We start from the raw sequence: 27,609 nt of genomic DNA, 5'->3' as shown, positions 1-27,609 counted from the left end.
CTTCCAGTAAGAATGAGATTTTGTACAATAATTAATGACAATGGAGTATTTACTTATTAATAAAGGTATAGTCATTGTTTATTAAATACTAGTAGGATGCCTACTATTGTACTGAAAGGCCTCTTGACTTCTATTCCTTGAAGGAATTGTAGGAAGAAATTGTGATCAAGTGCCAGCAAGTGTGCAAGTGCCCCCAAAGCTTGGGTTCTGTTCTGTAGTCAGGAGATTCCTGACGTTTGGCAGAAGCCCCTCATGCCCATCATATACACACCCAAGGAGTCTGTTTTATTAACCTCCTTGTAGCGATTCTTGGTAAGTGAGAGGCATTCCCCTTCCGCCTTCCTGTTCTTCACGGCACACCCCACCTTTCCATTCTCAAACACAGTGGAGAAAAGAGCATAGCTTAAAGCTTGGAACTTTCTTTTCAAAATAACTAAAATAAACCATTCACAAACTACATGTACCAGAGAACTGTGGGGGGTGATGGGGGGGGGGACATTTTACCTGAAATAGTGCCACATCTACAGAATGAAACAGGTACTTCTCAGAGACCAGCATCACCCTTGAGCAAGGATGACATGCAAACTCGTGAAGCTTCCATATTTTTCCCTGAGGCAAACTATGGACTTTGGGTGATTAGGATTCAATGTAGGTTCATCCTTGGTAGAAATGTACCATTCTGATAAGGGATGTGGATGACGGGGAGACGATGCATGGAGCAGGGGGTATTGGCAAGTCTGGGCATCTTCCTCTCAGTTTTATCATATCCTAAAACAGGTCTTATAGAAAAAAATAAAATCTTTAAAAAAAACAAGTATCTTTTGTGATTATGTGATTATTTTGGCAAAGAGATTTAAATATTAATTATAAAATTAATGGAAGCATCAGTAATATGAAAAACTACACAACTATTATGGCCGTTACCTTGTCTTTCTTCCTACTGGTGGATGTCGTACAATGGCCTGGCTCTGGTCGAAAGCATGTATTTATTACCACCGAACAGACTTTAACATAGTTGGGGTAGACAATTTCTCTGATTAAAAGGAGTTTCAAATACTAATTCAAATCACTAGCGGCAAGCACAGTTCACTGAATTACCAGAACTGTTCCCACTCTGTATTTCTTCCCACTCTCCTCCCATTCCCACACCCAAAAATGTGTGCACATGCATACACTAACACAACAGACATGGAATTTTGTTCAGGTATTTGGTGGAGAGCTTCCGTCTTTGGAAGGTAAGTCTTGCCATGGTCTGGGGCAAGAGGGTGGGCAAAAAACCAGTTCTGCTTAATGAAACATGTAGGGAAAGCCTTCCGTTTCTGGGGCTTTCAGAAATAGATGTCTTCCTCCATGATAAAGAGACTGAGAAGGCCAAAACTCTCTTATCGGATGTAGCATCCAGATTCCTGCCTCTGATCATGCTGTGTGGTGCGGAAGCCTGGCTGACATCCGCCATCTTGAAGGGAGTCAAGAGACTCCCCCAGACCCAGGACCTGACATCACAGAGGTGAACAGAAGTCACCAACATCTCCCACAAGACATCTGCTTATGTGAGGGAAAAAGAAACCTCTTTTTGTGAAGTAGGTAGCAGGGGGTATTTTGTTATTTGCAGCTTAAGATATTGTGATAGAAGATACTGTCCTCCCAATGTGTCCTGTTGTTCTAGATTAAGGGATAAAGTCTTATTAAGTCAAGCTCTATTTCAAGTCAAACCTGACATTCATACTGGCTCAATTTAAGAACATTAATTACAGGGCCCCTGGGTGGCTCAGTCAGTTAAGCGTCTGACTTTGGCTCGGGTCATGATCTTGCTGTTCGTGGGTTCAAGCCCTGCATCGGGCTCTGTGCTGACAGCTCAGAGCCTGGAGCCTGCTTTGGAATCTGTCTCTCTTTCTCGCTGCCCCTCCCCTGCTCATGCTCTGTCTCTGTCTGTCAATAATAAATGTAAAAAAAAAATTTTTTTTTAAAAAGAATGTTAATTAAATAGTAATGTCCTAGATTAGGTCAGTAGTGAGTTTTTTTTATCTGGGAGGAAATAGAATATTTTATTCTGAATCAATCATTGGAAGTTATAATTACTCTTGAAAATGTGTCAGGAGCTAAAGAATTTTAATTTTTCACGTGGCTTTTTAATATTTCCTCTAGCACAGTGTAACAGTAATATACACAACTAGCCTGAGAAGACGGATGATGTTCGGAAGGCTTCAAGGAAGCAGAAGCTATTCTTAAAACCAGTGGCTAACGTTCTAATCCGGCCTGCTACAGCATTTAGAACTTGAAGAGACCCCTTGAGAACCGTTAATAACAACAGTAAAACCTATTTGCTTTTTTTTTTTTTTAACACAGTCCAGAAACTGTTCTGTTCTACGTGTTATTTCATTTAATCCTTGGATATCCAAAACTTTTCCTCGCCCAGGGCTGCGCGGTCACTAAGCGGGAGAACTCCGGCCCCGCCCCGGACGCTAACGCCCCTTCTGCAGGCGCGCGTGCGGCTGCAGGTGTTACCTTATTCACCACTTTCCTCCGTAAGACCCTCTGCAGCAGGCCCTGCATGGGCTCACCGTCCCACCGCAGCTGAACCCAGCGGAAATGCTGCTGCACCAGCAAGTCGGCGCCCTGCAGACAGGCCTTGGCAATGGTTCCCATCAGAAAGCAGTTCTCATGAAAGTAGTAACATTCAGACGTTCCGTTTCCTAAAACAAACCAAGAGCAATGACCCAACTCCGGTCAGCCGTATGAAAGGACAATGCAGGGTAAGTCTAAGAAAGAACAAGAGGCGTAACGTGTACTCCGGGCAAGAGAATGATTAGAATAATCTCGCAGAAGCTTGCTTATTATCTTCATTACCTTTTTGAAAAGTCCAGGGGCTTTCGGTGCTGCGATTTTCCAGAGGTGCCAGAAAGTCCCCCAGTAACTCAGACAATGAAGATTTTTCCAAATTTTCTAAGATGATGATGATTTTCTTGTTAACAGGAGACTGTTTCACTGGGATCAGACAAGCTGTGGCCAGAAACAAAACTAAGTGATTAAAGTTTTTACAAAATCTTATATGAACTGTGTTAAAAATGAAAGTCTAGGGGCATCTGGGTGGCTCAGAAGGTTAAGCATCTGACTTCAGCTCAGGGTATGATCTCCCAATTTGTGAGTTCGAGCCCCACGTTGGGCTCTGTGCTGACAGTTCAGAGCCTGGATCCTGCTTTGGATTCTGTGTCTCCCTCTCTCTCTCTCTCTCTCTGCCCCTCCTCCACTCAGGCTCTGTCTCTCCATCTCTCTCACTCTCTTACAAATAAGTATCAAGAAAAAATAAAAATAATGATAGTCTAGGGGGCACCTGGGGCAGCCCAGTCTATATTAAACATCTGACTTTTGATTTCAGATCAGGTCATGATCTCAGTCTTGAGACTGAGACTGAGCCTCACATCAGGCTCAGCACTGAGCATGGAGCCTGCTTGTGATTCCCTGTCTTCCTCTCTCTCTGTCCCTCCCCTGCTCATGCTCATGTACTCCCTCTCAACATAAATAAATGAACTTAAAAAAAAATAAAGTCAGAAGGTATAAACTGTTAGCAAAGATGTGACATAATCAGAGTGCTCTTATATTGCTGGGGAAGTATAAGAACTCTGGAAAAGAATTTGGCATTATTCAATACAACTGAAGTATACATATACAGCGATCCAATACTGGTTTTGGAGCAGATCTCAATTAGGATCAACCCAAATTTCCACTGACAACAGAACGGACCCCCAGGAGTATGGTCAACAATGGACTGGACGGTGGGGAAATGACAACTAGCGACAACATGGAGGACTGGCATAAACAATGTATCAAGAAGCAAATCACAGAAGGAAATATACAATATGATTTCACCATGTAATGTTCAAACATGGGCAACACTATGTACTATAGGAATTCACATATGGTAGTAAACAATAAAGAACAGCAAAGAAATGATTATCACAAAAGACGCACTAATGGTTACCTAGAGAAGGAAAAACTTGTGAACAGGGATGGGGCACACAAGCACATTCTGGAAGCTGGGAATAATCTATTTCTTGGCCTGGTCAAAATACTAAATGAATATTTTATTTTAAATTATTCACTGAGGGATGCTGGGGTGGCTCAGTCAGTTAAGGGTCTGCCTCCTGGTTTTGGTGCAGGTCATGATCTCAAGGTTGGTGGGTTTGAGCCCTACATTGGGCTCTGCACTGGCAGTGTGGATCCTGCTTGGTATTCTCTCTCCCTCTTTCTCTGCCTCTCCCCCACTCGTGCTCTTTCTCTCTCAAAATAAATAAACTTTTAAAAAATATTGAGAACTGTGGAAAGATGGCGGAGAAATAGGAGACTCCATACTTCCCACCCACATCTCTCAAACAAAGAAGGGCTGAAGCCAAAAGACTCTGAACCCCAAAAGTCTGGGAGGAAAGGAGACGGAGTCTACTAGGAAGATGGCCTCATAGGTGCCTGCGTGTGAACTGGGGGAGATTAAAATCGGCCGGGACAGGGAGGCGCAGAGGGAAGGGAGCTCCTTCTGTGGAGACCAAGGGCAGAGAAAGAAAGGCTGGGAAAGTGTACAACTGTATCTGGATAAGAGAAAACCCTCAGCCTGGGATGGAGAGTGATCCTATCCTATCCCCTGTGCCAGGGGACAGAAGAACTTCCCTCCGGGTAAGATGGTACCCCAGGGGCCTAGTCAGCATCAGGAGGAACCCATCCCCTGCTCTGAAGTGCCAGGTTCACGGATTACATTTCTGGTGGCATCATTAATGCACACGGAGTGAAAGCTTGGAACGAGGCTGGGCTTGGGCACCTTGGCCCACCGTGGCTGTGCCCATGGCACAGTGACAACAGTTCCAAAGGAGTGATTTGGGACAACTGGCTGGAGGAGAAGGAGCTGGGGGGTTGCCATTTCCCCCCCCAACCACCAAAGTGGGCCCTTCCGTGGGACCCACCTACACCAAACCATGCCCATCTGCGCTGGGGAGCTGCTGGGAGCCTGTAGATGCTACAGAAACAGACAGCACCTCCCCCAGGACCAGCGCTGCTGCACTGCTGTGATTAACTCTAGACTAATTCTTGCTCTTCAGATATATTCTTCCTTTTCTCGTTCTTCTCTCTCCCCTCCTCTGGGCTGGTTATTCTCCTTATAAGTTTGCTTAAACAGACATATTTAATCCATCTTCCTATGCGTGTTCTATACCTCCTTCTTTACCTTCCTTTCTCCCTCTTGGAATAATCAGACAATATAATTTCTCTGGGTAACATTATCTTCCTTTCTTTCTCCTCGACTCCTGCTGTATTCTCCTTTTTCTCTCTCTGGATTAAGCCTTTTAGTCCTTCTGCCTGGTCAATGTTCATTCTCTCTTTCTCCCCACCCCTGTCATTTCTTTGTATATGCTCTTCCATCACACTGCCTCTGCCCCGCTTTTTATTTGTAGCTGGGATTTCTGATTTTATGCTTTTAGAGTTTGTTTTTTGTTTAATTATTTTTGTCAGTTTGCTTGTTTGTTTGATTTGTTTGTGTGTTTGTGTGTTTTTGTTCCCTGTTTGTCAGTCTGTTTTCCCTTTCAGGGCTATTTCAAGGAAAAAACCAAAGCACATAGGGTGGAGAGTCCCTAACATCACTATAGGTAGGGAAATAAAATAACCAAAGTCACATCAAGAGAGATCAAGAGACACCCTTAACACTTCCTGAATGGCCAGGCCCTGGACAGTGCTTGAGCCTCCTTTGATACAGCAGTACTCGCATGTGCAGAGCACATAATAAGCCTTTAAAACTTACAAGAGACAGAAAGCTAGCTAAAATGATGAAACAGAAGAATTCTCCTCAAAAGAAATTCCAGGAAGAAATGAGAGCTAAAAAATTGATCAAAACAGACACAAGCAACATAACTGACCAAGAATTTAGAACAATAGTCATAAAATTAATCATTGGGCTTGAAAAAGGCATCTAAGACAGCAGAGACGCTATTGCTGCAAAGATCATGGATCTTAAAAATAGTTATGAGTAATTTAAAAATGCTATAATGAGGTGCATAATAAAATGGAGGCGGCCACTGCAAGAATTAAATAGGTAGAGAGAAGAATAGGTGAATTAGAAGATACAATTATAGAAAAAGAGGAAGTCAAGAAAAAGAGAGATAAATTGATCCAGGAGGATGAAAGGAGAATTCGAGAACTGATGATACAATCAAAGGGAACAATATCTGTATCATAGGAATTCTGGAGGAATATAGAGACAAAGGGGCTGAAGGGGGTACTTGAACAAATTATAGCTGAGAACTTCCCCAATCTGGGGAAGGAAACAGACATTGAAATCCAAGAGGCACAGAGAACTCCCCTCAGACATAACTTGAATCGATCTTCCGCACAACATATCATAGTGAAACTGTAAAATATAAGAACAGAGAGAGAATTCTGAAAGCAGCTAGGGATAAACAGACCTTACCATACAAAGGTAGACACATAAGAGTAGTAGCAGACCTATCTACTGAAACTTGGCAGGCCAGAAAGGAATGGCAGGAAATCTTCAATGTGATAACAGGAAAAATATGCAGCCAAGAATCCTTTATCCAGCAAGCCTGTCATTCAGAAGAGAAGAAAAGATAAAGGTTTTCCCAAACGAACAAAAATTAAATGAATTGATCATCACCAAACCAGTCCTACAACAGATCCAAAGGGGAATTATATGAAGGAATTGTTGCAAGGAACACAAAGCACCACAAGCATAAACAAGCACAACATTACAAGCATAAATCCTACAGAAAACACAATGACTCCAAACCCATATTTTCCAATAACAACACTGAATGTAGATGGGTTAAATGCTCCAATCAAAAGACATAGGGTATCAGAATGGATAAAAAAAAAAAAAAAAAGAACCATCGATTTGCTGTCTACAAAACACTCATTTTAGACTTGAGGACACCTTCAGGTTGAAAGTGAGGGGATAGAAAACATCTATCATGCTATTGGAAGTCAAAAGAAAGGTGGACTAGGCATACTTATATTGGACAAATTAGACTTTAAAATAAAGGCAGTAATAAGAGATGAGGAAGGGTATTATATAATAATTACAGGGTCTCTCCATCAGGAAGAGCTAGCACTTATAAATATCTATGCACCAAACTTGGGTGCACCCAAATACATAAAACAATTAATCACAAACAGAAACAATCTTATTGATAAGAATGTGCTAATTGCAGGGGACTTTAATACTCCACTTACAGCACTGGATAGATCAACTAGACAGAAAATCACTAAAGAAACAATGGACCTGAATGATACATTGAGCCAGATGGACTTGACAGATATATTTAGAGCTCTATAACTGAAAGCTATGGAATTCACTTTCTTCTCAAGTGCATATGGTACATTCTCCAATACAGACCACATACTGGGTCACAAAGCACCCCTCAATAAATATAAAATAATTGAGATCATACCATGAATGCTTTTAGATCACAATGCTATAAAACTTGAAATCAACCACAAGAAAAAGTCTGGAAAGCCTCTAAAAGCATGGAGGTTAAAGAATATCCTATTAAAGAACAAATGGGTCAACCAGGCAACTAGAAAAAAAATAAAAAATATATGGAAACAAAGAAAAATGAAAATATAACAATCCAAACTCTCTGGGATGCAGCAAAGGCAGTCCTAAGAGAAAAGTACTTTGCAATCCAGGCCTATCTCAAGAAACTACAAAAAGTGCAAATATAAAATCTAACAATGCACCTAAAGGACCTAGAAAAAGAACAGCAAGAACACTCCAAACCCTGCAGAAGAAGAGAAATAATAAAGATCAGGGCAGAAATAAACAATATAGAATCCCCCTCCCCAAAAAACACAGTTGAACACATCAATGAAACCAAGAGTTAGTTTTCTGAAAAAATAAACAAAACTGATAAACCTCTAGCCAGGCTTCTCAAAAACAAAAGAGAGAGCACCCAAATAGACAAATTCACAAATGAAAATGGATTACAACCAATGCCTCAGAAATACAAGCAATTATCAGGGAATAGTATAAAAAACTATATGCCAACAAACTGGACAACCTAGAAGAAATGGACAAATTTCTAAACACACACATACTTCCAAAACTTAAACGGGAAGAGACAGAAAATCTAAATAGACCCGTAACTAGTGTAGAAATTGAATCAGTTATCAAAAATCTCCCAACAAATAAAAGCCCTAGACCAGATGGCTTTCCCAGGGAATTCTACCAGACATTTAAATCAGATTTAATACCCATTCTTTTAAAGCTGTTCCAAAAAATAGAAATAGAAGGAAAACTTCCGGACTCATTCTATGAAGCCAGAATCACTTTGATTCCCAAACTAGACAGACCCCACAAAAAAGAGAACTATAGGCCAATATCCCTGGTGAATAAAAATGCAAAAATTCTCAACAAGATACTAGCAAATCGAATTCAACAGCATATAAAAAGATTTACCCACCATGATCAAGTGGGATTCATTCTTGGGCTGCAGGGCTGGTTCAATATTTGCAAATCAATCAATGTGATATATCACATTAACAAAAGAAAACATATGAACCATATGATCCTGCCAATAGATGCAGAAAAAGCATTTGACAACATACAGCATCCTTTCTTAATAAAAACCCTTAAAACAATTGGGATAGAAGAAACTTACCTAAACTTAAAGGCCATATATGAAAAGCCCACAGCTAATATCATCCTCAATGGAGAAAAACTGAGAGCTTTCCCCCTGAGATCAGGAACATGACAGGGGTGTCCACTCTCACCACTGTTGTTTAACATAGTGCTGGAAGTCCTAGCATCAGCAATCAGACAACAAAAGGAAATAAAAGGCACTGGAATTGGCAAAGATGAAGTCAAACTTTCACTTTTCACAAATAACAGGATACTCTACATGGAAAACTTGACAGACTCTACCAGAAGTCTACTAGAACTGATCCATGAATTCAGCAAAGTCACAGGGTACAAAATCAACGTACAGAAATCGGTTGCATTTTTATACACCAATAATGAAGCAACAGAAAGAGAAATCAAGAAACTGATCCCATTCACAATTGCACGAAAAACCATAGAATACCTGGGAATAAACGTAACCAAAGATGTAAAAGGCCTGTATCATGAAAACTATAGAAAACTTATGAAGGAAATTGAAGAAGACACAAAGAAATGGAAAAACATTCCATGCTCATGGATCAGAAGAATACATATTGTTAAAATGTCAATACAACCCAAAACAATCTAAATATTCAAGGCAATCCCAATCAAAATTGCACCAGCATTCTTCCCAAAGCTAGAACAAACAATCCTAAAATTTGTATGGAACCATAAAATACCCCAAATAGCCAAAGTAATATTGAAGAAGAAAACCAAAATGGGAGGCATCCCTATCCCAGACTTGACCCTCTACTACAAAGCTGTCATCATCAAGAAAGCATGGTATTTGGCACAAAAACAGACACATAGACCAATGAAATAGAACAGAGAACCCAGAACAGGACCCACAAATGTATGGCCAATTAATCTCTGACAAAGCAGGAAAGAGTACTCAATGGAAAAAAGACAGCCTCTTTATTTTTTAATTTTTCTTTTAATGTTTACTTTATTTTTGTGTGAGAGAGAGACAGAGCACAAGTGGGGGGAGGAGCAGAGAGAGAGGGAGGCACAGAATCCACAGCAGGCTCAAGGCTCTGAGCTGTCAGCACAGAGCCCGACACGGAGCTCAACCTCACAAACTGCGAGATCATGACCTGAGCTGAAGTCAGATGCTTAACCGACTGAATCACCCAGACGCCCCAAAAGACAGCCTCTTTAATAGATGGTGCTGAAAGAACTGGACAGCAACATGCAGAAGAATGTAACTAGACCACTTTCTTACACCATTCACAAAAATAAACTCAAAATGGATAAAGGACCTGAATATGAGACAACAAACCATCAAAATCCTGGAGAAGAAAGCAGAAAATAACCTCCTTGACCTCAGCTGCAGTGATTTGACACATCTCCATAGGCAAGGGAATCAAGGACAAAAATGAACTACTGGGACCTCATCAAGATAAAAAGCTTCTGCACTGCAAAAGAAACAATCAAGACAACTAACAGGCAACTGACAGGATGGTAAAAGATAGTTGCAAATGACATATCAGATAATAGTATTCAAATCTATAAGGAACTCATTAAACTCCACACCCAAAAAACAAATAATCCAGTGAAGAAATGGGCAGAAGACATAAACAGACACTTCTCCAAAGAGGTCATCCAGATGGCCAACAGACACATGAAATGATGCTCAGTGTCACTCATCATCAAAAAAATACAAATCAAACCCACACTGAAATACTACTTCATGCCAGTCAGAGTAGCTAAAATGAACAAATCAGGAGACTATAGATGCTGGTGAGGATGTGGAGAAACGGGCACCCTCCTACACTGTTGGTGGGAATGTAAACTGGTGCAGCCGCTCTGGAAAACAGTATGGAGGTTCCTCAAAAAAAAACTATCAATAGAACTCCCCTATGATCCAGCAATAGCACTGCTAGAAATTTACCCAAGGGACACAGGAGTGCTGATGCATAGGGGTACATGTGCCCCCTACAGCAGTACTTTCAACAATAGCCAAATCATGGAGAGAGCCTAAATGTCCATCAACTAATGAATGGATAAAGAAAATGTATTTTATATATACAATGGAATACTACAAGGCAATGACAAAGAATGAAATCTGGCCATTTGTAGCAAAGTGGATGGAACTCGAGGGTATTATGCTAAGTGAAATAAGCCAGGCAGAGAAAGACAGATACCATATGATTTCACTCATGTGGAACAGGAGAAACTGAACAGAAGACCATGGGGGAGGGGAAGGGAAATAAGTTAAGGAGAGGGAGGGAGGCAAACCATAAGAAACTCTTAAATACTGAGAACAGACTGAGGGCTGATGGAGGAGGGGGGAAAATGGGTGATGGGCATGGAGGATGTCACTTGTTGGGATGAGCGCTGGGTATTATATGGAAACCAAGTTGACAATAAACTATAATTTTAAAAAAAGGTACAAACTCTCAGTTGTAAAATAAATAAGACCTGGGGATGCAATGTACACAATGTGGAATATAGTTAATAATGTGTAACACCTCTGTATGGTGACAGAGGGTAGGTAGAGTTACTATAGTGTTCATTTTGTACGTGTATAAACATTACACTACATGTTGTACATCTGAAACTAATATGATATTGTATGTTAACTATACTTCAATAAATATAAAATACACAATTTAAAAAACTGGAAAACATTACTGATCTAAAATATAAATACATACATATGTATTTTATAGATGTATATTTCATAATATAAAAAGTCAGAAGCCCTTAAGTGACCTTTTAAATTACACATATGTGAAATATTCATCAAATTATGGGGTCAGGACCTCAGAGAGGTAAGCAGATCCATCCTTTCATTTTACACACCTCAGAGAGGTGCAAGTGATTTTGACTAGGGTTTCAGCAAACAGTTCTGAGGAAGGACGAGGATTTCTGAATCTAATCTCAGTGGACCTCCTACTGAAGATGGGGGGACTAAGCTGTATACTGACCAAAAATGAAAGATAGAAAGTAAATGGAAGATAAAAATTATACGTAGGAAATGAGTATGTCTGTAGACAGGTTGTACTTGACATATGCCTAGAACTGCTAAGCACTCAAAAGTTAATATTGTAGTTACAACATATACACTACTTCCAATGTAGCAGTGAATTAACTGAAATTAAGATCACTTTTTAATTTTTAAGATTCTAAGATGCTTTAGTCTTAGTCAAATTAACCTTGAGAAAGAAAGAGCACTTTAAAATACTTGAGAGTAACTGTATCAAGTATCCCACTTTTTACAAATAGTAATAGATTATACTCTATTCGGCCTTGTTACTACAGACACAATGCATTTTCACTTTTAAAAGAACTCCTTGAACATTGTAAATGAATCTCTTCCAAGACTAAAATAGCTTTCCTGCATGCTATGAGGCGTTAAAACTAGAAACAGTAACAGCCACCTCTCGATTTGGTAGCGTTGTGGGGGCTGTTAACACTAGTGTCTGGTGTGTCCCCCCCGATCCCTTCAACACAGCTATTCAGTAAGAAGTGCTCGCAACTGTGCTTCTAGCATTCAAATGTTCTTTCAGAAATACATTCATTGTTCAAGTATATTATCTATAGTTCATTAAAATGACAGTGATAAACAAACCTCTTCTACCTAGTGATAAAGAACAGACCAGGTTGAATGGTAGAGTTATCTGCTTTCCTATCACCAGAACTGAGGACCTCCAGCTTTTCCTTGATCTGTACTGGGTGTAGAGCTAGCGCCAGGGGCTCTGAAGCGGCTGCACCAGCCAGAATCTATCTGCAGCAACACGTAACTGCATTTCAATAGATGTTCATCTGCTGTCCCCCCACTAAGGGCTGTGGCATACAGAGGTGACTGGTTCTAACCGAGCGATGTGGCATTTTAAAATGCAACCATTACAAGGAATATCATCATAATAGCTTAGGAGACAGGTAAGCATACTAGTTGTAATAAATGGCATTGGCACAGGAGACCGAAACAAAAAGGGGCTAAGGCATCAAGTCAAGGTCAGACAGCTGCAAGAGTGCCTGATGGTGAGCTCCAGGCTGATACATACCTCCTATAGGGATGGGCTGGGAGTGTGGGTGGAGTCACATCAATGGAACGGGATCAAGTAGCCAAAGCTGAGGACCCACCTCCAGACGTTCTGACTTAAATGGTCTGGGTCATCAGCATTTTGTGTGCATGCTAGGGTGAGATTTGATGATATGAAACCTCAGAACCCTGCCACAATTGACAAGTGGAAGACCTAGAATGTCATACTGGGAGGGAGAAACCACCAGGTCTGGGAAGCCATGAAGGTCTCTGAGGAGGAGGATAAACAGGACTTGATTTGTGCTTTGAAATCTGACTCCAGTGCAAAGAACACCTGGAGAGGAAAGGGACAGAAAAACACCAGGCTCTGACTGCTGAAGTAACGGGAGCCTCATCCAGGGCCAAGGCACAGAAAAAAAGGGGTTTGAGATGGAATCAGTAAGACTGGGCGCTTACAGTCTTGAGAGCGGCGCGGGGAGGAAGTATCAGAGGCCCCTGCGAAGTCCCCCGCAGAGAAGAGGTTGTAGGGCTCATGGGGGCACTGCGCACACCTGGGGTGGGGGTGGAGGTGATGTGTCAGGCCTGGTGTACTTGGTGAGTAAGGCGGCCTTTCGGACATGTCCACAGGTTGTGCCGCACGAGCATGAGAGCAGCCAGGGAGAACTCAGGCTGGAGAAAAAATGAATGAGTTTATAGGGGTGCTGGGGGGCTTTTAACGTTCTGCTGGGTCCACAAGCAAGCACTGTATCGCTAATCAATTAATCATGTATTAAATGGACAGCCTATGCCCTCGACAAAGAGGGGGTGGGCCGCTGTTCCCAGCAGTTCAGGTGGGTTGCCACCTTGTCTTTGTTTATCCTGGTGGCCCGTGAGGCACTGACCAAGGGTCAAACAGACTGGGTGTCATTGGGGGAAAGCTTTGTCTTTAACACTGCCAGTCTCATTACCTCACTTTTTCACTAACACCTACTTCTCTAACTACTTACGTTCGACATCCTTAAATAAGTTGGTCCAAAGGTAACTTTTATTTGCGAAATAGCATGTGTCTATTTCAGGTCCTTTAGCAGAGTTTCAGGCCTAATGTATTAACCAATCCCAGGAGCAGGAAGTCTCCAGTTTGAAGGATTAACCAGCCTCTGATCAGGGTCTACAGAGATGAAAGGAAGCCACACACCCCATGTTATAGCTGGAAATTTCTTTTACCCTGTTGCCAGAAAGCCAGCCATTCAGATTCCCTTGCCTTATGCTACTTCAAAGCTCTATTTCTAAAATTAATCTATTCCTTTTGACCTTTTTTCTTCCAACTGTATAGGCTATGTCAGCCCACTCCTCTCCTGCAGGGTGAAGATCTTAATCAGACACCCTCTTGGTTAGGCTCAGGGCTACAGTCCAGTTCTGTACGCCCTTATATTAAAAGTTCTGGAGAGTTAGTTCTAGAGCAGTATGTGTTGGTTTAAAAACAATTAAACATATCACATTTATAGTTAAATCCAAACTCCTTTGTGTCTAAAGTGACTGCATGTCCGTAATCTCCCCCTAGGGATGGAGAGCAGCCCACCTTTTAGAGTTCATTTTAAAGAAGGCTCTGCAGGGGTGATGCTCTGAGTCCAGGATGAGAAGGGGCAAACCTCAAAGAGCCTCAAGTAATGCAGGGTCCAAGGACACAGACTCAGTTATATGGACTCCAATGACTGTATTCTCCTACAAGGACTATGGCAGTTCTATCTTCATTACTCCAGAAAGGTTCTCTTAAGAATTTTAAGTGTTACTTTAAAATACCAATCTAGTGTTTAAAAATTTTTCTTACAACTTACTGTCACATGTAATTTTAGTATCTGTCTTACTGACCTAACTAATGAAGCAAAATGACCCAACTGTAATACACATTCACACCTTTTTTACCAAATAGCATGCCATGACTGTCTCTCATGAAAGGCAATAGGAAAATGAAGGTTATTTTATTATTTTTTAGAAAGAGGTTATTTTCAAATAAAAACAAAATAATCATTGGTAACATGAGTGTGAGGTCTTTTTAAAAACGGTTCTTCTGTTCATGAGAACCATTTTAAACTCAATGTAAAGCTAATTATTTAACATACACTTGCTACTCTTCCTTCTTGTATATTTTGCTCATACATTCCTTCTATTCATTCTCTGTGACTCTTTGCTGGCTTGCTCCTGGTTGTGGAGAGAAGCAAATAAGGTAACATATGTGCTATGCATAATGGAATATTTAAGTGCAACATCCTGGCCCAGCCTCTCCCAGTAGTTTAAATCTCCTGTAGAGAAAATCAAGTTAAAAGCCAGGAATAAATGTATCCTTGCAAATCAGTGTAGCTCTTACCTGTAATAATGTAATTTGATCAATTTAATTTCTTGGTAGAAAGAAAGCATAATGGACAGATAATTCCCATCAAACTGCTGCTGAATAGCCTAGGAGCCCATCTTTCCTCATCCAGACCGCTGCCTTCTCTACTCTCTGCCTTTTCCCATCACCTCCTGACCAAAAGAACATTCCCTGCTATGTGCTTTCTGCACAAAAGAGGTGACACCACACCCAGCAGATAAGAGCCGCTGCCCTCCTGGAGAGGGAGACACGCCTCCCCGCGCCCCCAACCCCTGCCTCACCCTTGAATGTGGCCTCTTGGCACCTGCGGACATTCAGGTTGTCAAGCCTACTGACAAGACCAGAGTTTCAAGTGGGAGGGGCCGAGAGACCTGCGCCACTCACCAAACCGGGAATTAGGAAGACGAGGTCTTAGATGTCCACCCCCGGCCCACATAGGTTTAGAAATGCTGTGCTCACGACCTCTGCATCCTTTATGACCTGATGCACTGCTCTCCATGGTGTTTTTCTATTTTTTTTTTCAGCTCTCTAAGCTTCGAGCACAGAGAGAATTCAGTCTGTAATTGCTATCTGCCCTGATAGAGTGAGAACAAAATATTTTAGCTTCTTACTTTGAGATGAAGTAAGACTGAAAGTGGGGATAAAATGTAGTGGGCTTTTGTTATAGGACTAAGGCGGGGGGCAGAAATTTTGGCACAGGAGAGTTTCTAAGGAGAAATGGCTGGCAGTGATGAAGGGCAGGCTCAGATGTGGTTTGAGTCCTGCTTGGCTGTGGCTTCCTTGGGCAGGGTCCTCAAAGCTCCTGATTCAGGTATTTTCATGTTTATAAATCAGGGTACTTAGAATAGGGCCAACCAGAGTCAGAGCTTAATAAATGCTAGTGATTATTAGCAACTGCAGCAGAGAAAACAGCTTTCTGCAGCCAACTTTCACTAGTTTTAGATCAAAGACTGATTCAAGCACTACAGCAACATTTAGATTCTGGTGGGATTTTCCTGTCCTAAAATGTGCTGCTAGGTCTGTGGGATCCTTGGTCCTTCCCTAAGCCTGCCTCTTAACTTTATCTCTGGCCTTACAAGCTGCCGTTACTTCCTTCTTCCTAAAGCTGACCTAGCCCTGGATCCTGGCTCCCAAGGTGAGACACGCTGAAAATATTTGAATTTACATTTCCACTCATCCACCACTGATCTTGCAACTGCTCCTCCCCCGACCCCAAGTGCGTGCACCGGCTCCCCAGGGGTCTCTGTGACTGGAGTCTGGCCCATTTCAGTTCTGTGTCAGAGTCCTAGCCAAGCTGCACTCTGCAGGGCGTGCTAACTGCACCTTTGGTGGGGCTGAGTGCGTTCAGCTTTGGGCCTAAGACAGAAAGTTCTTGAAAAAGCTACGTGAACAAACATGTTTTATCCTGGTCCTGCTACGCTGTAGTCGTGGCAAGGTACTGAGCTGCTCTGTGCCAGTTTCCTCATGTTTGAAACACGTTAAGTTACTTACTGGCACAGGGTGACTGTAGAGACCAAAGGAATTATTTACTGTGTGTAATACGTTTAGTGAAATGCCAGTCAATGACCTGCCAAGGGTTAGGTGGAGAAGGTAGTTTACCTCAGGTGCATCAGGAAGGGGTGCTTTGGTTGTAGAGAACTTATGAATAATACTAAAAATCTATCCACTTATTATCACCATGCAATTCTAAACAGCACCAGTGACACGATACTTAGTCCTGCTGGACGGACAGTTCCCAACACCTCCTCCCTTGGTGTACCTCTGGCACCAGTTACACAGAACGCTCACAACAGGTAATGATTTACAAACAGAAGATGGAGAGGGGAAGAAGAAAATGTAGGAGGAGCAATCAATGCCAAGACAGATACAGAAAAATAAATTCTTTTACAAGTGTACACCTGGGTTCCTCATTTTCATCCCATAGTTCTTGGATAAATGAGAAATCAACTTAAATTTAACCCCAAGAAAGAACGCTTACTTTCTTTCAACAGCGTACCGAAGACCATGCCCTTTGGTTACCAGAAGCCGGTTGCTAGAAAGGTCTTACCACTGTTGATGAACAGGTCTATCAGCTGTTCCTTCGAGAAACCAGCATCCACTTCGGCTCTCACTATTTCACAGGAGAATCCTGCAGCCATTTGTCTGTGCTGTGATGAGAAATCGGCGATTAGTTCCACGCGCTTTCAAATGTCACGGCAAAGGAGAGGGACACAGGGAGCAGGTACGCACCTTCATGCAGAGTGCGAGCTGACGTGCTACGTACTCCTGCAAGCTTCCCTCTGGGCCGTGGAAGATGACATTATGGTACTGCTCGACCTGTTACCAAACCAAGAAGAGAGCTTCAGTGAAGATGCTAAGAGGAAGAAAAAACTGGTACCCAAGCAGGAAATTTCCCTTCTGATTGTGCTCGGCTTTTGAAAATATTAAAAATATTATTTTCAGGATTACTTCATGCACTGGGCACTTGAAATCTTTCATTTTAATGTGGAATACCAGCAAATTTACTATTTATGTGGTATTTTATGTAGTATTTATTTATAGGAAGATCGGACTACTAAAAGGCATACTTTCTTCCCTATAATTGTTTTATTATTATTATTCTAATGTTCATTCATTTTTGAGAGATGGGAGAGAGACAATGATTGGAGGAGGGGTAGAGAGAGGGGAAGACACAGAATTTGGAGCAAGCTTCAGGCTCTGAGCTGTCAGCACAGAGCCCAATGTGGGTCTCGAACCAACGGACTGTGAGATCATGACCTGAGCTGAAATTGGACACTTAACTGACTGAGACACCCAGGTGCCCCCATTATTATTATTATTTTATTTTTAATGTTTGTTTATTTTTGAGAGAGCATGAGTAGGGTAGGGACAGAGAGAGAAGGAGACAGAATCTGAAGCAGGCTCTAGGCTCTGAGCTGTCATCAAAGAGCCTGACAGGGGGCTCAAACTCATGAACTGTGGCATCATGACCTGAGCTGAAGCTGGATGCTTAACTGACTAAGCCACCCAGGTGCCCCTCTTCCCTGTAATTTCTGCAGTGAGATTCAGTAGGTAAGCTGGGAACACAGCTACTAGTGTATTTTGTCCCTTGTAAATGTTCTGTAATGTTTCATTATCATCTCTTGCAGATGCTCCTTAGTTAGAATTTTCCCAGTGTTTATTTTACGTTTTAAGGACATTTAAAACAGCAATGAATTTCATTAAGGAAATTCCGGAAAGTACAAAGAAACATAAAGAAGCAGAATACAAACCATTGATAATGTCAGCACTGAAAATTAACCACTCTATTTTTATGTTTCTTTGCATAGTTGATATGTATATGCATATTTGTGTGTTTTAAGAGGGATATAGGAGGGTAATCTTTTCACAGCCGTCTTACATTGGAGACTGTCTTTGTCCTAGCATCTTACATAAAAGACGTCTTCATGACTATAAGATTAGATTAACTCCCTATCTATATTTTTCCATTCTGGAACATGGGTGTTCCAAAGAAATTTGGGTAGAGATTGATCACTTTTACTCTGTAAAAAAGAAACTCTCCTGCCTGGATGCTTACAGGGTTTTTTAAAACCTTTCCCCGCACATGTGCGGACACGCTGCCCGAGAACATGTGGAGATGCAGCGCGCTGGGATGGAGAGCCGGTGGCCATTTACACGGGGCAAGGGCAGTGATGTCTGCAGTGACATGTGAAGAGGAGTCATCCCTTCCGCCTCGGTCACGCCCGGGACTGAGCTCCCACTCCTCCAGTCTACATGCTTGGGAGCAGCCTTCTTCCTGGAAAGATCTTCCAGAAAAGAACCTGTACAGGTGAAGCTGCCACCTAACCAATACAGCTGATGTAGCTCATGTGTCAAGACTGAGTCACCCAGACTTAGAGAAATGCTCAACATGCAAAGGTCTGTTCATGGTTAAGGACATCCATGTTGCTCTATTGTGCTCTGATGAGCTTGTCCCTTTGAAGACACAGGAGAAGACCATATCGGTGAGGGTGGCTAGGGTAGACCTGGTGAAGAATGGGTCACTGGTCCGTCATTACAGGAAAGAGGCAGATTTGGGGATATGGAAGGAAGGCTTGAGGGAAAGCTGTTAGCAAGGAAGGAAGAAGGACTCCTTCCTTACCTGAGGCCTTTAGGATTTGAGCCTTTGGCCTCCAAAGAGACCAAGTCATGCTTGGAGTAACTCTTGGAAAGTGGAGGAAAATCAGGCTTTCCCACTGGGTGTCAGACTGTGAGCTTAAAAAAGGATGTAAACCTTTAAGGGGACCACGAATGTGGGACGAGGGACTGGGTTTTAGGCTCTGAAAGACAACATGTCTGGTAGCCTCCAGTGATCTCTGAATCCAAGTATTATTCCACTATTGTTAAGTCTTCAATAAAAAAAAGGAAGCAGTTGGGTTCACCCTGGGGCTATGGCAGCATCAGGGAGAATGATGCTCCTGAGAGAAACAGGCCAGTGGCTACAGGTGCCCGAGGAACGCCAGCATCCGGAAGCCCCGGGAGGAGCTCAGCGGTAGCTGGCCGGGGCTGTGTTCCGTGGTGCGGGGGGTCTGTGAGACAAACAACGGTAGAAGGGCCAGCAAGGACCACGATTGGGACAGGGACTCCTCCAGAGACATGAGAAAGAGAATATGCTAGAAAATTCAAACATGGTTCTGCTTCTCGGCAACGAGGGTATGGATAATTATTAAGAAATGGTTGTTTAAGCATAATCTGTTCTCATTTGTACCTGAGAGATGGGGAAGCTTGTGGGATGTACTATAATTTTAAAAAGTTACCAGATTTGTCTGGCTGTGACAGCTTTCTCCCAATCTTAAATGGAACATGGCAAGTTATTTCAATATTCCTAGACCTTGTTTTGGCTTAGAAAAATTTTCTTCCATTATGTTTTTGGTAATTTCTCTTCTAATTCTCTTTATTTTGAAGGAAGACCAATCATGCTTAAGTTCCCTCTCTGTCCTCTGCAAGTGTATCTGTCCCCTTCGCTCATCAGTATCCTTACTCTTTCTTTGGCTCCTACTTTGTAGAGAGCACCTGAAGTTCATGACACTGAAAAGAATGTTTGCCGTCTCCCTCCTGCTCTTTACTGTCTCAAGTACAAGTTTAATAACGCTACTGCCCTTTTAGTTGCTCTCGGAGTTCCTTCCCTCATTCACCTCCTTGCCAACACTTTTGCTTTTAATCTTAGCCTTCTCTCTACCCTTTCTTGCCCTGCTTTGAGTTGATCTTGCATTTTCCAGAGAATGAACATAATTTTCCCAATTTTTCCCTTTTTTTCTCATAATGTTTAAGGTGCTGTCCTTATGAGTTTTCAGAATAACTGTTCTGTTCTGCGGTGTTCGACCACAGGTAACGTGTTAACTTGCTATTAGTCTTCTTGTGAAACCACAAGAAGAACCGGCAGTAAAGCAGGATGTCTGAACCATCACTGGCTTCACTTCCCTTCCACTAGTTGCTCAGCTGACTCCTGCCTTAGGACATCAGCTGGATGGTGGGCTGCTGTCTCTACTTGTGACTTACACTCCGGGGTCCGGCAATGCTGCAGTGGGCTGTCCACCTCGGCAGGCAAATGCGTGAAATAAAGGAAGCAGGGCGCTCCAACACCCACCCTGCTGAGGGTGCTTATATAATATGCTCCCCAGCTAGAGCAGCCTCACCAACGCCTGCCCACCGACTTCCTGCTCAGGTATTTCTAGCTTTAGTCTCTCAAGGGCTGCGGAAGGATGCATCTTGATAGGAGGTGGAGGAGAATGTCATGGGCGACTATGCCGTAAGGATATACACCCGATTTCCTAGCTGGTATCAAGTCTGCTTTCTTGAACCGTTAGTAAGACGGTCATGGAAAATAATAAAACTGTTTTCCCATCTCATTTCAGGTAGGCCTCAAATCACTGGGTTTAACACTCTCTTATCCCTAAAGGTACTGGACAATTTTTCCAGATTCTTGCCAAAGGGAGACCTCCATTCTATTTTCCTCTCTTGTTATGGAGTTTTATCACTTTTCAAAAGCACTTGAGTGGGTAATGGCGTTGGGTACCACAAGAAAGGTCCAATTTTAAACCAGAAGTCTTGCGTTCTCCAAATGAATCCCAAACTGCCATGACTTTCTGGGTAGAAATTCTCTCACAAGGAATGGATTGTTTCATACCAGTGAAACAGGATACAGATTTTCAAGATTGACTGAGTATTCCACCCCTGAGATTTTCGACGAAGATTGCTATTTAATCTTGTCTCACTTCTGAAAACAAGAGCTCTCTGTTCATTACAGCCATCCTGTCAAACTGCCGACACGGTTTTAAGATTGATTTCAAAATCACGTAACAGCAGAGACCCGATTTCATAGATAAGCTGTCTTCAATTTCAACATCTCATTTGTTCTCAGATTGCAGGTTCTTATAAAATACAGACAGGAAACATCTACTTAAAACTTTCATTGAAAAGGCCATTCACACATTTTGTCTTCACACAGTCTAATACCCTTTCTGGAATGAGGTAAAATAGAAACAAATAAATGGAAAATCAAATGTACAGACTTCAGATCATTCATACATTCTTTTCTTTCTTTTCAGTGTAAACTTCTTATATTTTATTTTGAGAAAGAGAGAGAACACATAGACAAATAGGGGAGGGGCAGAGAGAGAGAGGGGAGAGGAAGGACTCCAAGCAGGCTCCCCACTGTCAGTGCAGAGCCTGACTTGGGGGCTCAAACTCATGAACTCCGATGTTATGACCTGAGCTGAAGTCGGCCACTTACCCACCTGAGCCATCCAGGCGCCCCTCATTCATACATTCTAATGCATAAATTCCATAGGTTTTTTTCTCTTTTCAGATATTATCAATTTTGTTGTTAACGGTATTTGTTCTATCTCATCAAACGATGTGCTGGTTACCATTTAAGATCTGAACAGCAAAAAAAGTTACCAGGAGTCTGTTGCTCTACTGCAAACATATGAAGCTATGCCAAGAAAACACATTTATCTGCTCCAGCTAAAATAACATTTCTCTCAACAGCAGGATCTGAGGGGGTTATCAATACACATGCTTCACGTCTCCAGCAGAGGGCGCTACAGCTGCGTAGAGAGGCAGGCGGACCAGGCTGCGGGGGAAGGTAAACCTTTTAATTGTTTTGATAGGAGATCTCTCCTTGAGAAAAGCAAACTCAACTTCTGAAAGGTGAATTAGTGTCCCCAGGATTACCCCGAAGTGCGTGTTCACAGTGGAATATTTCTGCTTCTTAGTAAAGGGACACTGGCCTTCATCACAATCGGTACCAACCCCCTTTATTTCTGTGTCTTCACAGTTTACTCAGGAAGCTCTATCACACGTCAATTAGTGTTTTGTGACGCAAATGAGTTCTGGATTAAATGGAAACAATGACCTCAACAAAGGCCCTTCCATCCATTGATTGTCCCCCCCCTCCCCCAACTGTTTCTGCAGGACCAGGTTCACTAAAGGACCTGCTGTCCAGAGGAACATGGTCACAGTGGGTGGTGCCTGTGATGTTTTCCAACTTGTGGCATTATTTTAAAGCAATAAACCTCAGCCTTTGGAGTTTCACTTGTCAGTCTGAGGGGACGTTTCTACCATCTAGAGATGGTTTTAGGCCAGGTTGTGCTGAGAGGGTGAACTCAAAAAAGAATAAAAAATAAAAGGTTCTTACTGAGCCAATAAAGCTGAGACGGCGCTAGCTTAGTGTCATGGTTTTACAGCTGGGGATTTCATTCTGACCTTTTTGGACACTGATTGTAAAGAATTTATGTATGGCTTTAGAGCCACAAATGACACAGTTACAACGTATTCATATAAACTCCCCCCAAACAGTACTTGCACATCCAGCATCCAGGCTACAAAAAAGCAAGAGTGCGCCGTGGTAGAGTGAGAGGGATTTCAGCCATACGCTGAGGTCCCGCTTTATAGAATGGATATAAGAGAATTTACAGTTCACAGAGAGAAACACACCATAGGTTTTTTAAAAATTAGCTTACTGAAACTTTAAAAGCCAAGTTCAGACTTGGTTACTAACTTCAAATAAAACTAGACCCCCATTCAGGTACACAAACATAATACTGCGAGTATTGTAGCTATTAAAAAACCCATAACAACCCATAAGCTAGAACTTCAGACCTAACTGCTCCCTTGCCACCCAGCCGCCAGCTCTCATAAACTCCTCCTGCTCCAGACCTGCTGTGGGCTGACGCTTGCCCTGCAGCCCAGGATCTTTTTCCACTATTGCCATGATGGCCAAAGAATTCACTGGTGCTGGAGCCCCTCCTCCTCATCCAGGGGAACTGGCTTCCTCCTTCTGCTAGGACCTTCCCCACATTTATTCCTCCATGGCCTGAAAGAGATCAGGCTAGAGCTGGCCAGCTGCTAACAGCGTTAATCAAGACTTGTGGCCTCAGACACAAAACCACCATTGTTTACAATGTTGTCTTTATGAGAACAGACCAGATTTATTCTGGGAACACAGGACGAGAAGGTAGAATCTCTTGGTTGTGATTCTAGATGGTTAGCATGGCACATATTGGATTGGATGGCTAACAGGCAGTGGAATCTCAAGAATTATGTCCTAGGGGATTCAGAGTCCTGCCTTTTTTAAATGTTTATTTATTTATTTTGAGAGAGACAGAAAGAGTGTGAGCAGTGAAGGGGCAGAGAGAAAGAGAGAGGCAAGAGGGAGAGAGAATCCCAAGCAGGCTCCACACTCAGCATGGAGCCCTACATGGGGCTTGATCCCAGGACCTCAAGATCATGACCTGAGCCGCAATCAAGAGCCAGACATTTAACTGACTGAGTTACCCACCCCAGGGGAGCCCCCAAGTCCTACATTTTAAAGTAGTGCTCAGAGTAGGATGATCTATTTAAGTATTTTTCTAATATAATTATTTATAATCACTTAAGTATTATAATACAAGATTGCAAATAAGTTCATAAAAATTGCAACGGGCTAAGATCTGAGTCAATTAATATACAAAGTTCAACTATAATAATAAATTACTAGTGATTCAAAACTCAATCAAGTTAAATATTTCCTTGTTAACTCTTAGAATGGAAATTGAAGATTTGTATTATTTTAATTATTCAATAAACGTATTTTAAAATAACACCATTAAAATAAAAAGAAGCGGGGCACTGAGTGGCTCAGTCGGTTGAAGGTCTGACTCTTGTTGACTTCCACTCAGGTCATGACATCATGGTTGTGAGATCAAGCGCCACCCTGGGCTCCAGGCTGCTTATGGAGCCTGCTTGAGAATCTGTCTCCCCCACCCCGAGTGCACACGCTCGGACTCTCTCAAGAAAAACCCCAAAACTAAAAAAAACAAAACACTCATCAAATTGAGAATAGAATTAACAAGGAGTTACTCTCTGGTTTGTTGGTCATTGGTATTTAAACCGTGGCTGATGCATTAGGAGGCACACATGCAAGGGTACTTGGAATATTCTGTGTATAATGTTCCAGCAGGCATTTCACTTCGACAGACGGGCTCAGCCAAGGCTCCTGCGCAGTTATAATCTGCTGCATCACCCTGCTGTCCATTTTGTCATCTGGGTGAATGAAAAGCCCTGAGCAGAGCCTTGCCTGGTGGAGAGAAGCTGCGAAGGAAGAGAAGTAGTTCTACGAGCTCATTTTACTGGGAGCCCAGGCTCACGATCCTGAAAACCAAGTGGTCACAGCGCCTCAACTTTCACCAGGCAAAGGAGGAAGGCCGCCCTCCCTCCCACGGTCTGTCACCCTCAGGCTTCCTTCGAAGCTGTAGGGAGGAACAGGTAACAAAGAAAGCGAGTTACATTACAGAGCGCCATCTCTTCTAAACTGTAAAGCTTTATAATGTTTTGGTGCTACTGTGGCTGTATTTACAAAGGTCATTCTCAACTTTAGGTTTAGCCAGATCAACAGAATGCTTTTGAATATGTACTTCATGGGGAACAAAGACATCAATTCATAGTTAATGGAAACAATTTTTGTAAAGGGCCATTGGCAAATTCATTCATTAAAAAAAAAAAAAAATTCCAAATTAAGGCAGCCGGCAAAATGAAGCTTAAAGTTGTACACCTTCAACACTTCAATATGAGTTTTAGCTAGATCTCACAGACCCAAGAGTGCACAATCTTAGCTTCATCTCTCACTAGCCACGTAGCCTTGAGCACATTATTTCCCTCTCTGCTTTGGTTTCCTTCTCTGTAAAGTGGATGATGCTATCTACCTCACAGGGATGTTCTGAGGAAAAATAAGACATGTATGAGCATTTGACACATTGTCCGGCATGTAGTAAGTACTAGGCAAATGTAAAGCATTACATTTATCACCATTTGTCTAGAATTTGCTACTTTCTCTTGATAATCGTATTCTGTTTCCCTTTAATAACAGAGTTAGTTTTCCGTGGGCGGACGGTTGCCCAGGAAGCGACCACACACCCCAGCTAGGTGAGCACGTGTCTACACGCTGGGCGGTGGGCGGTGGGCTGGGAGCAATGTGTGCAGTGCCCCAGAAAGGAGGGGCTTGCCCTCCAGGCTCTCCTCCCTTGGGCTAGAACCCGGGGGTGGAGTGGTAACTGACTCTCGTTAGTCAAACAATACCCCAGGTCACAGTGGCCCGATTAGAGAGAGAGAAGCTACAGAAGCATCTGTGGGGGGGGGGGCAGGGGGGGGTCACCCTGCTCCAATTCCCCCCACTAGCTGTTTCATCTGCTGGGATTTCTATGTGTGAAAAAAAAATGAACGTCTATGCTCCTCAAGCTACAACTGTTTGGTTTCTGTTAAAGTGGCCAAATGAATATGTTTAACTGATTCTAGCATATTTAACTTAGTTCTAAATTATAAAAGTTCACAGCAATGCATCTTGATATTTATAGCCATTCTCTTTCATACTGATTATCAGTTACTTGATGTCAAGTCCAAGTTGGGAAAAGAATCTTCTGCTCCAATCACAACACTTCACAGGTGACAGGTGATCCCTGGGCCCAGGCAGGGGACACCTGGATGACTGTGATGGAAATCCAGAACTAAGTGGCCAGCAGCCTTCTAGGGAAGGGGTTGTTGGGGAGGATCATAGGGTTGGGGCACAGGGTGGGTGAAGGCTCACACTCTCACAGGCATGGAAGTGGGCCACCCAGTATGCCAGGGTCAGGGACGGGAGTCTAAGCCTCCACTTGGCAGCCTCCACCTACCAGCCTGAGGTAGTTCTGTAGCATCGGAAGAGGGATCATTGATGCATAAGTCACACTACTGAGGCAGCCTTCCTGAGGACCTGTAAGAAAGCAATACACAGAAGGAAAATTGGTTCTTCCTTTTTAAATGCACATGAGCAAGACACAACAAAACCTCTCATAAAGGATACAATAATGTTTGTTGACTTATGTAGCCAGAGCTGACATTTGGCCAAGAGGTACCTTTTGTCTTCACCATTGTGAAAATATTTCAACACTCTGCACTGGCTGGTAAGCCACCACTGCTCCCCGGACTCCCCCGCTGCCCCTCCTCCCCTGGGAAGCCCGCCCACCTCTCCTGCCTATCACAGCCTCGGCCTTCAAATTCCAGCTGGAACACTGTCGCTAGTGTCTGCTCCGATTCCTGGACTCAACTGTACTGTGTGTAAGCAAGTGTTATCAGAGATAATCCCAGCCCTCTGAAAGTTCTAGCCTGGGGCAGCATTCATGCACAGTTCTGGGGGTTCCCCTTCATGTTCTTTCCAAACTCTACCTCCCTCACTTCCCTTCCATGTTCTGCTACTCTCTCAATACTGCTTAAGCCTGAAGGAATTTTCTGGGATAGTCTCATTCTTTTTTTTTTCTCCTAACTTCAGTAAGTAATTCAAACAATAGAATACATCTTTGTTAGTTGAACTTTTAAAGAATCTATTCCCAAATATAGGAAATATATAATAAAATCCCTTGAGGATTTAAAGGCTGAGAGATGGAGTATTCCTGTAACACTTACTAGCTATATAACTCTAGACAAGAAAATCAATCTTTCTAAGCCTTAATTTCCTTGTATGTAAAATGAAGGAAAATAGAAATACTTATTTCAATGGGTTGTTATACGGATTAAATGAATTTATACTGGTAATGTGCTGTAAATGACAGGGCTTAGCACATAGTAGGTGCTCACTAAACATTACCTATACCATTATAATAATCTTATTCATCGTACACTGGACTTGACAGTAACAGAAGGCATTTCTTTTAACATGGTCTCTTGTCATTCTCTCAGTGCGTTAAGGTTAGCTTCTAGTTTGTTCCTAACGCGAGAGGTGATCAGAATTGCAGCAGCCAATGTCAGGACGGATATCACCACAGACATCAGCAACGTGGCTTTTCATTTTTCCTCTTCTTAATGAAATGTTTCAAAAAACATCTAATTACTTAATAGAGGGGGCACACACACGTTGCTGGAGGACGCAGGACAGAAATACGCAGACTTAAGGACCAGCGCCATGACACATCACGGAGCCAACACTGTCAACATCGCCTCAGTGTGGACTACTTACCAGATAAAAGCACAGTGACTCGCTCTGCTTTATTCTTCTTCATAAAGTCCCACGGGGACTGGGCGAAGCTCTGACCCGCTGACCATGGCACATTTCCTAAGTTCAAGAAAATGAAATAAAATGTCAAAGAAGCTTCAAAG

The 27,609-nt window shown here is 42.5% G+C and overlaps 1 protein-coding gene across 3 annotated transcripts in view; it reads right to left on the bottom strand.

Annotated features, from left to right (window-relative positions):
* The window catches only part of CTTNBP2 (cortactin binding protein 2), a 154,948-nt gene that overhangs the window by 16,706 nt on the left and 110,633 nt on the right, over positions 1–27,609 (bottom strand). For all 3 annotated transcript variants that reach the window (XM_029924452.1, XM_029924458.1, XM_029924467.1), the window contains 6 exons: positions 27,470–27,565; positions 26,151–26,230; positions 17,215–17,301; positions 17,033–17,132; positions 2,848–3,000; positions 2,506–2,693 (listed from right to left, as the gene is read on the bottom strand). In XM_029924452.1, coding sequence (XP_029780312.1) covers positions 2,506–2,693; positions 2,848–3,000; positions 17,033–17,132; positions 17,215–17,301; positions 26,151–26,230; positions 27,470–27,565 — 704 coding nt within the window. The remainder of the gene's footprint in view (positions 1–2,505; positions 2,694–2,847; positions 3,001–17,032; positions 17,133–17,214; positions 17,302–26,150; positions 26,231–27,469; positions 27,566–27,609) is intronic.

Source organism: Suricata suricatta, chromosome 2, assembly GCF_006229205.1.
Source record: "Suricata suricatta isolate VVHF042 chromosome 2, meerkat_22Aug2017_6uvM2_HiC, whole genome shotgun sequence".
Taxonomy (NCBI): Eukaryota; Metazoa; Chordata; class Mammalia; order Carnivora; family Herpestidae; genus Suricata; species Suricata suricatta.
Note: the sequence above shows the minus strand (reverse complement) of the source record. Positions and strands in the feature narration are given on the sequence as shown.